General features: G+C 43.9%; 1 protein-coding gene across 1 annotated transcript; it reads left to right on the plus strand.

Moving 5' to 3' along the window:
* The first annotated feature begins 2,588 nt into the window (after window positions 1–2,588).
* On the plus strand, window positions 2,589–11,649 carry NPL (N-acetylneuraminate pyruvate lyase). The gene is made up of 12 exons (XM_077785498.1): window positions 2,589–2,667; window positions 2,785–2,853; window positions 4,411–4,484; window positions 4,833–4,920; window positions 6,080–6,137; window positions 6,221–6,296; window positions 7,244–7,336; window positions 7,640–7,788; window positions 7,977–8,023; window positions 8,813–8,897; window positions 9,232–9,271; window positions 10,797–11,649. The coding sequence occupies exons 2-12, from the start codon at window positions 2,789–2,791 to the stop codon at window positions 10,946–10,948; spliced, it is 927 nt and encodes a 308-aa protein (XP_077641624.1). The 5' UTR covers window positions 2,589–2,667; window positions 2,785–2,788; the 3' UTR covers window positions 10,949–11,649.
* The last annotated feature ends 610 nt before the right edge of the window (window positions 11,650–12,259 follow it).

Consider the following 12,259-nt stretch of genomic DNA (forward strand, 5'->3'; position numbering starts at 1 on the left):
TCTGAAAATTAGCTCTAAATTCCTCCAGAACTCCTCAGAGGCACACTAAGCAGTTCTGAGGAGCTCTTACATCCCGTCATAGAGTGCTTTAGTCCTCTCAACTTCACTAGCATCTTTCTAAGCCTCTTCTCAGGAGCTTTTTCCTGATTGTATCTAGAACTCCTCTATATTGATTTGAAGATCTGTGAATTTCCTCTGGGCCTCCTAAACTCCTCTAAGGACCACCTCTAAACCTCCTTGAATATGCTGTGAGGTGCTCTAAACCCCTCTAAAATATCACTGCACAGCTACAACACACCTCTGATGAGCTCTGAAAGAGCTTTTATTACACGCAAGTTATACCTTTCAAAATCTGATGCTAAAACACTCCAGAGTGCTAAACCAGTGTGGACTTCTTTAAAGAGCTCCACAATACTCTAGAAAGTTTAAAGAGCTCTAAAATGCACCACACTGCTCTACAACCCATCTCAACAGCTCTAAAACTATTCTAATTGGCTACAAATGACAATGAGAAGTTACACATTTCTCTAAATTTTCCACTGTGAAAGTCCTCTAAACAACATAGTACATGTTGCTTAAAGTAGCAGTAAAATGCTTCAAAATAGATGTCAAGTCCTTCTCAGTTTCCTTGCAACTGCTCTAGAACTCTTTTCTGTTCTGGAATTCTTGCTCAGAGACAGTGCTGTAACTCTTCTGAAGCCCTGTAAAACCACTCTGAACTGCTCTAAGTTGATCTAAACATCCTATAGACTGTTCTAAGCACCCCTAAAGTCCAGCCAGGGCCGGGCAGGGGAGAGGCTGCAGTGCACGCTGAGCGGAACCAAAGAGAGTGAGTTCTCCTGGGAACTCTGCTTTTAACCCCTCTGTGTTCTCAGAGGCGTGAGAATGTGCCAGAACACTTGTAAAGCACCAAACTCCTTTAGCTCTTCTAAACCTCTTCTCGGCACCTCGGAGCTCCCCTAAACTGATCTAAAGCTGCTCTCTGTTGCTGTAAGCAGCACTAATATGTCTTTAAATGCATCTAAAATGCCTCTAAATCTCTATTCCTCGAGGTGGCTTGAAAATTCCTTGAGGAGCTCAGAACAGCTCTAAAACCTTTTTATGCCACTCTGGCTCCTACAGGGTTCTAAATAGCTCTAAACCTCTCCAGGCTACTGTAAATCTTCTCTCCTGTGCAGTCACCACCATGAAGTAGCAGTAAAACTGCATTTAAATACTCAGATCTTGAGGACTTCCTCTAAATAGCTCTATAGAGCACTGGATTGTCTGTGAACTTCCAGAAATACACTGGTGCTTTGGGGAGGTGGAAGAGGTTGCAAGAGCTGGAATTACTGAGTCTAGAGAAAGAGAAATTACCTGTGGGAATGGAAGAGTGTAGAGAAAGGGGATTTCTGGAAGAACAAGAGGACCCTGTAAGAAAAGGGGAGCATATGTGCTTTGTAAGAAGCTTTTAATAAGGCGAAGACCCAGAGAGTGATCTCTGCATGCAAACAGCCCACAGTGAGCATATTTTGAGGTGGAGGAGGAATACCACAGCCCCAAACTCCTGAGGTTATTATGTGAATACATGGAAAATGTGCTCCTGAATCACACAACAGGGGATTGTTCTCTCTGGAGGCACTGGGTGCTCTCAGAACACATTCTAATGGAAGATCTGAAAGTGCACACTGAGGACAATTTAAAAAAATATTTTTTTGGAAGTTTATTGCTATGAATCTGTTCAGGGCAGTACCTTGTCTTAAGGAATGCTAGTAGTCTGCTGGTCAGATCTGCTGGGAGCAGATTTGATTCCTGGCCCAGCTGCAATTCTCATGGGATGGGGAGGATTGTGCTGTGCATGAGTGCCATGGAGCCCACACTCCACAATGGACACATCTCGTAAAACCCCACGCTGGGCTGCATGCAAGGAGCAGAAAGCCTGAGCTCCATTTGCCTTTCTCACACAGGGACATGGATCCATCTGCGTGTCCCAGAGCAGGGACACTGCGCTGTCATTGGAGTGCTTCCAGCACCTCAGCAGGGCTGTCAGGATATTAGGCAAGGTATTTGGAAGAGGTTTCTCCATGTAAGGGTTGGGAGGCCCTGGTGCAGGCTGACCAGAGAAGCTGTGGCTGCCCCATCCCTGGAAGTGTCCAAGGCCAGGTTGGACAGGGCTTGGAGCAAGCTGGGATAGTGGAAAGTGTCCCTGCCCATGGCTGTGGGTGGCACTGGGTGACCTTTTAAGGTCCCTTCCAACCCAAATCATTCCAAGATTTTGCTTGTCTCCATCTTGTTATTTATTAATATTTAAAGGTTCATTTATTTATTTTTATCTGGAAGTTTGCAGATAATTACGGATACCGCAAACCATCCTTATCTCCTGCACATCCCCCGCACGGGGGGTCGCGGCTGCGCTGAGGGGCCATGCGGGGCAGGCAGAGGATGGGCTGGGCGGCGATGGGCTGGACGGCGATGGGCTGGACACGGGGACGCTGCCGAGGAGGGCGGGCTGGGTGGCGGTGGGCTGGGCGGCGATGGGCTGGACACGGGGACGCTGCCGAGGAGGGCGGGCTGGGCTGGGCGAGGACGGGGCGGGCCGAGCGGGGCGGGCTGTGCCCTGGCCGTGCCGCCGTGCCCGCCCCCGGCCGCTCCGCGGCGCCGCGGCGCTGTCGGCGTTGGCCGGCCGAGGTGAGGGAACGGCCCGGGGCTCTGCAGGACCTCCCTGCACAGCCGCGGGGGTTGCAGCCTTCCACAGGAGCGCTTCAACAGGAACGGCAATCCCCTTTATACCTTTTTTCCAAACAGCTCGATGGCACCCCGAAAGAAGTTAAAGGGTCTTGTAGCTGCTACCATCACTCCAATGACTCCGGATGGGTGAGCTGTCAAAGTTGCACTGATTATTGTTTCCTTCCACCCCTATTCTCCTTCTTTCTTATTTAGAACTGATCTGCTTGCTTTCTTGCCTTTTTTTTTTTTTTTTTTTTAATCAATCTCTGATGGGATTGGGGGAACTACTAAATTGGTCCCAGAGTGAGATTCCCCTGTCTCTGCTTCCTTCTGTGTTCAGCAAGTACCGTGGCTCTGGGTTTGGAGAGTTTGGATCAGTCTCATATCTCCTTTTCTGTTGCTTTGTAGGTGCAAATTAAATCATAGTACAGTTACATTTGTAGAGCATTGCAGTGTTTTCACATTTGTTAAGGAAAATTACAAAGAGCTCTCGAGAGCTAGAAAATAATTGTCACAATCTGAAGGCCTTTTAGACTTCTCTCTGTCTTAGCTAAGTCATGCATGCAGTCGTGTGTATGAGTGCATGGAATTAGTCTAAACTTGAAGAAAATACTGCAAGGACAGCACAGTTTTAAAAATAACATCGAATTGAAACTTGAAATTCAGCTTTCTTCAGAGCAGGCATGGCAAACAGAAGCTTCCTCACTGCACTTTGGTGTTGCAAGACCAAGCTGTTTGGAGTCAGTGGGGAAATCTGAGCTCTTGTGGGGGGTGTGTCAGAATCTGTACATGCTTTTGAGAGAGACAGTGGAGATTTGCTAGTACAGATCTCCAAAAGTGAACTTCACTTTAAATGCTGAAAAATAAGGCTCCATCCCAGGCAGGGAACTCATTCTATTTCACTCACTGCTTTGATTGTTGCTTTAAAGGGAACCTGTTTCTGATTTTTTTTTTTTTAATTATGACTCAAATTTTTTGCAACATGGTATTTAGAGAGTGACCTGATCCCTCTGCCTGGACTGCATGGTCCTTGTCAGATGTGTTCTGAGAGGGCATCTGTGGAATTTTGAATGTTGTGTAAAACCTATCAAGGCATTAGAATTGACTTCCAGACCATAGGTTTACTCTGTATTTTTGACAAATGAAAACAACAGTGAAATATTATACACTAGTAAACAAAATAAGTTTGTCTTGCACGGAAGATAACCCAAGAATTCTCTTTCCCCTCTTGCCAGGGAATTCTGATGCTCTCCTCACTCTTTAATCAGAGAGAGAGGTCAAAGTCACATCCAGCAGATGCTGTTTCCCTCTCTGTATCCAGCAGTTATAACCAGCCAGCAGTTTAACCATTTGCCAGCACTTGCACTAATAACTTTTGTGCTCTCAAGAGGATTCCTCAAAAAGAGGAGAAGGTTTTAATGTCTTCTGTTCTCTCACATCTCCCAAAAAAGGTCTTTGCTGTGACAAGCCTGCAGCAATTCCCAATAAAAGTTTGGAACAGCAAACTACTTGTCAGGAGGAAGAGAAACTGCAAGAGAGAATTCAAGGCTGAGCTGCTACTCTCAGAGGTTAAACAGATGTCAAGTGTGTGTGCAAATTCAAGGCTTCAAAATAAATGGGGTTTTTTTGTTTCTTTCTTAATCACTAAGTTTAAAATAACTGTGGGTGGGGACTTAATGGCTGCTGTGGTTCCTTTTATTGCAGAAAAATTAACCTCTCAGTGATTCGTCAGTACGTGGATTATCTGGTAAATGAGCAGAATGTCAAGAACATTTTTGGTAAGTGACAGCAACTGTGTTACAGCCCTTTTACCTGGATGGGAATCTTGCCTGATGGGAGCTGCAGTGGGAGGGAATGTGGATGTGGGGTCACCCTGGCCATTTATATTCACCAGTGGAGACACTGCAGGCATCTGGTTTTGCCCACACCCCATTTCTGTGGGGGATAAAATAAGGTGCCTTCATAAGGTGATGTTCTCAGAGATGAATAGATAATGTTGTGTTGACAGAGAAGGCTGATCTGAATGATTCTTCCCAACTCAAAAATATTAGTTCTTGTCTTCAGTGAAACCAATGTGTGTAAGTGAGGCCTCAGCCAGAGTGTTGTGTTTTGTTGCATTGCAACAGTGAATGGCACAACAGGAGAAGGCCTATCCCTTAGCATCCAGGAGAGGAAGCTGTTGGCAGAAGAATGGATGTGCCAGGGAAAAGACAAGTAAGTAACTGAGAGGGAATGGGGGTTCCAGATTTTATGTTATAATAATGCCTGATTGCAAAACAAAATGTGCTGATGCTTTTTTTTTTTTTAGTATTGTGTTGCTGGGGTTTGTTCCCCAGCTCCTTTATCACAAAAGTATGTTTTTGCCACTGCCACTTAGCAGTGTGTGTTCCTGCAGGTGTGTTCCTGCTGCTCAGAGAACTTGTGAGAGTCCTTCTCTTTGGTACACTGAGACGTGGGGATGAGAAAGGGCTTGGAAAAGAAGGGCTGTCCTCTTTGCTTCATCTTGAGAAGAAATGCAAATAAAGTGCATTTCTGAACCTTTTAATATATTACATTATTTGATGTGACTGAAGCTGAGGTGTGAAGTGCTTAACTGCTTCCCTAAAAGTACAAAATTGATAAGAGAAGAAAGAATTCAATCTGAATCTGCAGCTGTGTATCCAATTTCAGCTTCATTCTTCCTTTTTTGTACTAGTCACAGCCTTGTATCCCTCACTGCCGCCTTTCTCTTGAATGCTGGGTCAGAGGATGTGCAGAGCAGGAGGGGTTTTGGGGGAGAAGGATAATGATGAGAAATAAACTAGTGTGAAGGATCATGGCCTTCAGATCCATAGCCTTTATATTCATGTCTCCTATGGATATAAAGGAGAAAAACAGCAGTGGGGTTGATGGACTGGAGCATGGAGGATTCCCTTTGCAGGAGCAGACAAGCTGTCAAACGTGGTGCTGTGAGGTTGAACTCCTCTGGTAGATTTGCAGACAAATAGGTTTAGAAAGTAAAGATAATTTGATTTCCTTTACACTTCCCAGCCTCTCCTTAAATCCTTTATGTCTTAATTTCAATTTGCTAATAAAATGTTAAGATTCATCCCTTCTGACAGCCTTGCAAGTACGACAACAAGAAGTTGGATGTAAAGGATGTAAACATGTGATTCATGTTTACAAATGTGGTTTCTTTCTTCCACCACCACTTGTCACTGTCAGCATTTTCTCCATGTTTCTAGTCATCAGGACAACCCAGGCTCAAAGCTTTTTGTAGGTTCTCCTTCTGTGGCTGCCTGGGCTGAAGCAAGTAATTTTGGCAGCCTGGTAGTTCACCATCACTGAAACTTCACAAAAATCTTCTGAGTCTGTTTTTGGGTTTTTTGTGCAGATTGGACCATGTAATCATTCATGTGGGAGCACTGAATCTGCCAGAGTGCCAAGAGCTGGTGTGTATATGATATTTTTCACTCTGTGTGTGATAAATAGCAGCAGATGTACCCTCAGATACTTTCCACTCTGTCTTTCATAGGCAAGACACGCAGCAGCCATGGGTGCTGATGGCATTGCTGTCATAGCCCCCTTCTTCTTCAAACCTACAAACAAAGGTGAGTAGATGAGATTGCTGAGGCCTTTTTATTGCCCTCCCAACATTAGTTATAGATAAAAGATGAGTGTCATGTACTTTCTTTGGAAAATATTCTGTTGATAATGTTTGCACATCTGTAATGGAAAAGCAAAACCTGCAAGAAGCATTTTTTAAAGATGAGAGCAGAATTGTCCTGGTAAGAAATGGGAAGGATGTCTTTTGGGATGTATTTTGTTAGCCTTTTGGAAGAAGAAGAATTGCTTTTGGAAAGAATAATCTAGTTAACTAGTCTGTGTTCTAAATAGATAGTTTGGTGTTCATGTTTGATGTGGGCCACACGAGGAAGCAGCTGATTCCATGGTGGTCCTTGCTGGGCACTGATCAAGTTGAGCAACTGCTGATACACAGGTGTGGCCCTTGTTACTGGGGTGATCAGGTTTGGTTCTGTCTGTCTAAGATTACCTCAAAACTTACAAACGGAGTATTTTGTCCTTAAGATCCTGACAGTAACATAAAAGAACCACATGAAATGGAGGTTTGTAAAAGAAATATTAAAAGTTATCTGAATAATTTCTGAATGAAAGTGTTCATATGAAAGCACCATACCCCAGGGAGGTGAACGTGCACTTGATCCCTCGTCCTCTGTTGCACACAAGTGATCCTGCTGAGGCCACCTGGCACACAGGTCTGGCACATGTGAGAGCATGCCTGAGTTACACATGTAAGAGAATGAATAGGAGCTACTGAAACTGGTTTGGTTTAAAGGAAATATGTATTTACCTTTCTTAAGGTCTTCCCTGATTTATGTCACATTTTATGTTTTATGACATGTGAAGGGTTTTGTATGACTTGCTGCGTGTATGCACAAGCTGAGGCCTCTCCACAACCCCCATGCTGTGATTCTGAACTGTGTCTCCCTATGGATGGTCTCCTTCTCTTACGGGATCCCTGCTGGTTTCCTTCTAGATGAGCTGGTTGCTTTCTTACAGAAGGTTGCATCTGAAGCCCCTGAGGTGCCATTTTATTATTATCACATTCCTCCTCTGACAGGTGTGAAGAGTAAGTACAGAGGACAGATCTTTGATTATTTGCTCTGGAAAGCAGGTTATAGGTTTCTGAATGCATGGGTTTATATTGAGTCTTAAATGTGTTGTTGCCAGTTTATTCCTAAACTTTTTCTGATCTGGTAAAAGAGTCTTACTCTTTGTTGTCTTACTTGTTGTTTTAGAACTATATAGTTTACTGGACTTAGGCTGAAAGTGAACAGTTTGTAAAATATGAAGTCTTTCTCTTGGGGACAAGACAGGGAGCTGTCCCAGAATAGGCCTGTGTTCCCTCATATGAGACTGCTATTCTGCACAGTTCGTGTGGAAGAGTTGCTGGATGGGATAAAAGCACAGATCCCCACCTTCCAGGGTGTGAAGTTCAGTGACACAGACCTCTTGGACCTGGCACAGTGCATACACAAGAATGAAACAGGGGAGTTTGAATTCCTTTATGGGGTGGATGAGGTAAGAAGCTTCTCTTAAAAGTAATTTCTTCTAAGGTACTCTTGCTTCAGCCTTGGGGAAGAAGTAACCCCAGACATTCAGTATGAGGCAGTTTTGCTGCTCCCTCCCACCACCCCTTTTTCTCCTTTATTTTATTACATGAAGTAAAGTTTTTTTACTTTTCTTTTTCTCCCTCAACCCCAAACTAGCAACTGTTGGGTGCACTGGCACTAGGGGCAAGTGGAGCAGTTGGAAGGTCAGTATGGCTTGGACTCCTTCCCCTCACACATACACTGTGCTGTTTAATCTTCCACTATCTGCATAGTATTTCCTTGACTGTATTCAGTCACAACAATGGAGGATTTTGCAGGATAGGGATGTACAGAGGCAAACAGACACACAATCTAGCCCCAGTCCTAGTGGTGGGGCAATCATGTAACCCAGGATCTCAGATTATGTTCCTTTGGGTGATCATTGCTGTGGGTTCTAAGCTGACCCAAGGTTTCAATGTACTTTTTATCCTCATGGCAACTTTTAAAGTATGTAATCACTTCTATCTGCATTGGGTAAGGAACCAAATCCCAGAGGTTAAAATTGTTAGTTCACATGAGCAGTCTGTGAAGAAAAGGACTGTGCTGAATTTAATTTCTAATTTAACCTCTGCCCCTCATACCAGGCTGATGAGATGAATTACAGTGTGATACCTGTGTTCTCATCTAGGCAGTCCATTAAATGAACAAGCAACTGGAAAATTAAGTGGTTGACTTTCCTTATTGCCTGATGATGTATTTTTATTTTTAGCTTTGGAAAGCAGTTCCATTTGGAAAGAACTGGGAAGAGAAATTGGATCTCTTAATTCTTCCATGGAGCTTGGCATACTTCAGATGCTTGACATTAGATTGCACCCCACATAAATTCCATTAATTTCTCTCCTAATAATGACAATGTCAACAGCAAAAGCCTGTGGTTACTTCTTTTGTTTCACTAGTTTTAAGTTCCTTCTTTGCATTTACCAGTTCTATTTTTGGTTTGGTTTTTTTGACAGTACATACAACTATTTGGGCCGACAAACCAATCTGATGTTGCAAGCCTTTGCAAAGCCAGACTTTGCCTTGGCACAGCAGTATCAGGTACAGCATCTTCCTAGGCCTCCCTGGGAGCAACCTTCTTTCTCTTTGAGCTTTATTGTGGCTGTTCTCCATGTGTTTCTCTCATCCATACTGAGACAGCTTTATTAAAGAAAAATTCTTTCATCTCCAGCTCCCCTTTCTGTTATTCATGCCTCTTCACTTTTTTCACCATTCCTCACTGCCTTTTAACCAAGACCTTTTAACCCACTTACCCTTCAACTCTAATCTCATCCATGCAGGTGAGCAATGATATAAGATATAAATGTAGTAGCTTTAGATGCTTTTACACCTCTAAATTTGAGGGTATTAATAAATTACTGTTGGTCTTTTCTAGTTTCTCACTGGGGAATTTCTCAACTTTGTCATCAAACTGGGTAAGTAAACTAGGTAAACAATGCCTGTTTCCCTCACTGTGTCTAAAAGTGCAGACTTTCTGCTTCTCACCCTCACTGTGTCTAAAAGTGCAAACTTTCTGCTTCTCAAACTCTCATGTTGCTTTACTCTTAGAACTTCCTTCCTGAAAGATTTTGCAGTGAAAAACTGTTGCATCTGCTGTTTCCCAATTTAGTAGCAGTTGGGAGCTCAACAAAGGGAGCTGACCAAGCATCCCTGACAGATTCCACTCTCCCTTCCTTCCTTCTGCTGTGAAATCTCAGAGGTTTAAAGCTGTGACTATGATTTACCCTTATTCTTATCCTGACTCTTTCTGTGGGTTGGTTTTTTTTGTTGTTGTTGTTTTTTTCTTCCATCTCCAGAAGCTCATTTCCAGCTTTATTTCTAAAATATTTTTTCTGAAATGGTGGTGCCCAAGTAGAAGAATAGCCTTGCTGTAATTAAACAGAAATTTTGTTGAAGGCTGTACGAGGCCAAAACATTTTAAAATTGAATGATTACTAGAAACAATATCAAGTTTAAGTATAAAAAGCAATTAAAACCAACAGAGTGGTCTCGGGGGACTGAAACAGACAGGAGATGTTTACATTAAATTATATCAGACATTTAATGAAGAGAACTGTTACTGTGGGTTTGCTGTACATATGCAAGCCCTGATGAATCTTGCCAAGCTTTAGAACCTGGTTGTATTTCTTAGGTTCAAAGTCAGAGGAATTGCATTATTTTTTAGCCTTATAGATGAAGAGGCAAATACTAAATACCCAAAGATATGTAAGAAATCGTGAGCTATGGACAGAGAGCAGGATGTTGGTATTCCCAAGGCTTGGCTATGTTTGAGTCTTGGAACATGCTGGGAACACAAAGCCCTGTGAGGAATGGCTGAGGGAGCTTGGGACCTGGAGAAGGAGACGCAGAGGTGACCTTATCACTCTCTATAACTCCCTGAAAGGTGGCTGTGGTCAGGTGGGGTTGGTCTCTTTCTCCAGGCAGCACTGACAGAACCAGAGGACACAGTCTCAAGCTGTGCCAAGGGAAATACAGGTTGGATATTAGGAAAAGGTTTTTCATGGAAAGTCATAAAGTTCTAGAATGGTCTGCCCAGGGAGGTCATGGAGTCACCATCCCTGGATGTGTTTAAAAAAAGACTGGATGTGGCACTCAGTGCCAGGGTTTAGTTGAGGTGTTGGGGTATGGGGACCCCTTCAATGATCTTGAAGGTCTCTTCCAACCCAGTCGTGATGTGAATTCTGTGAGTCTGCATCAGGGGATGCTTATATTTGAATAAATATAGTAAGTAGGTGTCATTTTTACTGCAGTGTCATTCCTGTCTGCAAGCACAGTTACCTCTTTTAAATTACCCTGTTCTCACTTCCAAGAAGTGCTTGAAGCCTGGTTGATACTGGATTACGCAGAAAATCTGTACTGCTGCTCTTTTGGACACCTATATTGAGGCTGCCTTAAGGAAAGTGGTCTGCAAATGTCCTGATTTTGCTTTTGTCTGCCCAGGTTTTGGTGTTGCACAGACTAAAGCTCTAATGACTTCTGTTTCTGGCATTCCCATGGGACCTCCACGGCTTCCACTTGTTGATGCTTCCAGTGAGTTCGTCATCAAGGCCAAAGCCAAGCTGGACAGCATTGTGTGGCCTAATGGTGACTGATCATGGAGTCATGGAATCATTACAGTTGAGAAAGACCTCCAGGATCATCAGGTCCAACCAATAACTTGACATTCCTGAGTCCACCACTAAGCCACATCCTCAAGTGCTGTTTGTACACTTCCATGTTGATCTGGAGGTTTCTTTTCTCTGGTATATGGGATTCTCTGCCATATGACGCATCCCCCACATGATGGGCAGGATTTCTTTCAGGGAACTGGTGATGTGCCCAAGCTCCTTCCTCTTAGGGCTGGCTTTGCTGGGGCACATGTGGCCTGACATTTTACACTGCTCCCCTGGAGCTCTGCACCTTCCAGGATTGACTGGGATTGTTTAATAAAAAAATAGCAAACTTTTCACAGTTGGAGGAGAGAGCTGATGACTTTTGCATAGAAATGAGGAAAATCTGTCTCTACCCCCTCTCAGGTGGATGGTGTTTTGTCCTCTCCATGAGGACACTACATTGTGGGTTTAAACAACAGTATGACACTGTCAGGTTGCTCAGGCTGGTATCTGTTCATCAGATTGTCTGTGCATGTAAAATCCTGCTTCTGTCTGATCTCTGTGTTTATAAACCTTAAGGCAAACTAAAAAAAGGAATCCCTTTTGTGACAGCAGGCTTTGGATCACTAATAAGCAGGTATTTCTCCCCTTTATTTTTCCTTAGGACAGAAATAAAGCCACAATTGAGCTGTGTACCTCCATGTGGCAGTGCAGAATGCTGTCATTCAAGTTAGGAAGGCATAGAATCATAGAAACCTAGAATGGTTTGGGATGGAAGGGACCTTAAAATCATCCCATTCCATCTCTTGCCATGGGCAGGGACACCTTGCACTGTCCCAGGTTGCTCCAAGCCTCATCCAGCCTGTTCTTGGACATGCCAGGAGCAGCCACAGCTTCTCTGGGCACCCTGTGCCAGGGCCTCACCACCCTTACAAGGAAGAACTTCTTCCTAATATTCCATCTAACTCTGCCCTCTGGCAGTGGGAAGCCATTTCCCCCTTGTCCTGTCATGTCAGGCCTTGTTCCAAGTCCCTCTCCAGCTCTCCTGGAGCCCTTTTAGGCACTGGAAGGGGCTCTGAGGTCTCACTTGAGCCTTCTTTTCTCCAAGCTGAACACCCCCAGCTCTCCCAGCCTTGTCTCCAGAGCAGAGGGGCTCCAGCCTATGGAGCATCCTCAAGGCTTTCTCTGGACTCGCTCCTGAAAGGGTTAAAAGCATTGTGCCTAGGCATACTTGGGCAAGAATGAGCTATATCATAGCCAGTATAGAAGCTAGCAAATATTAAGCCCCAAGCTAATTACACAGAATGAAAT

The sequence above is a fragment of the Lonchura striata genome, chromosome 9 (assembly GCF_046129695.1).
Source record: "Lonchura striata isolate bLonStr1 chromosome 9, bLonStr1.mat, whole genome shotgun sequence".
Classification (NCBI taxonomy): domain Eukaryota; kingdom Metazoa; phylum Chordata; class Aves; order Passeriformes; family Estrildidae; genus Lonchura; species Lonchura striata.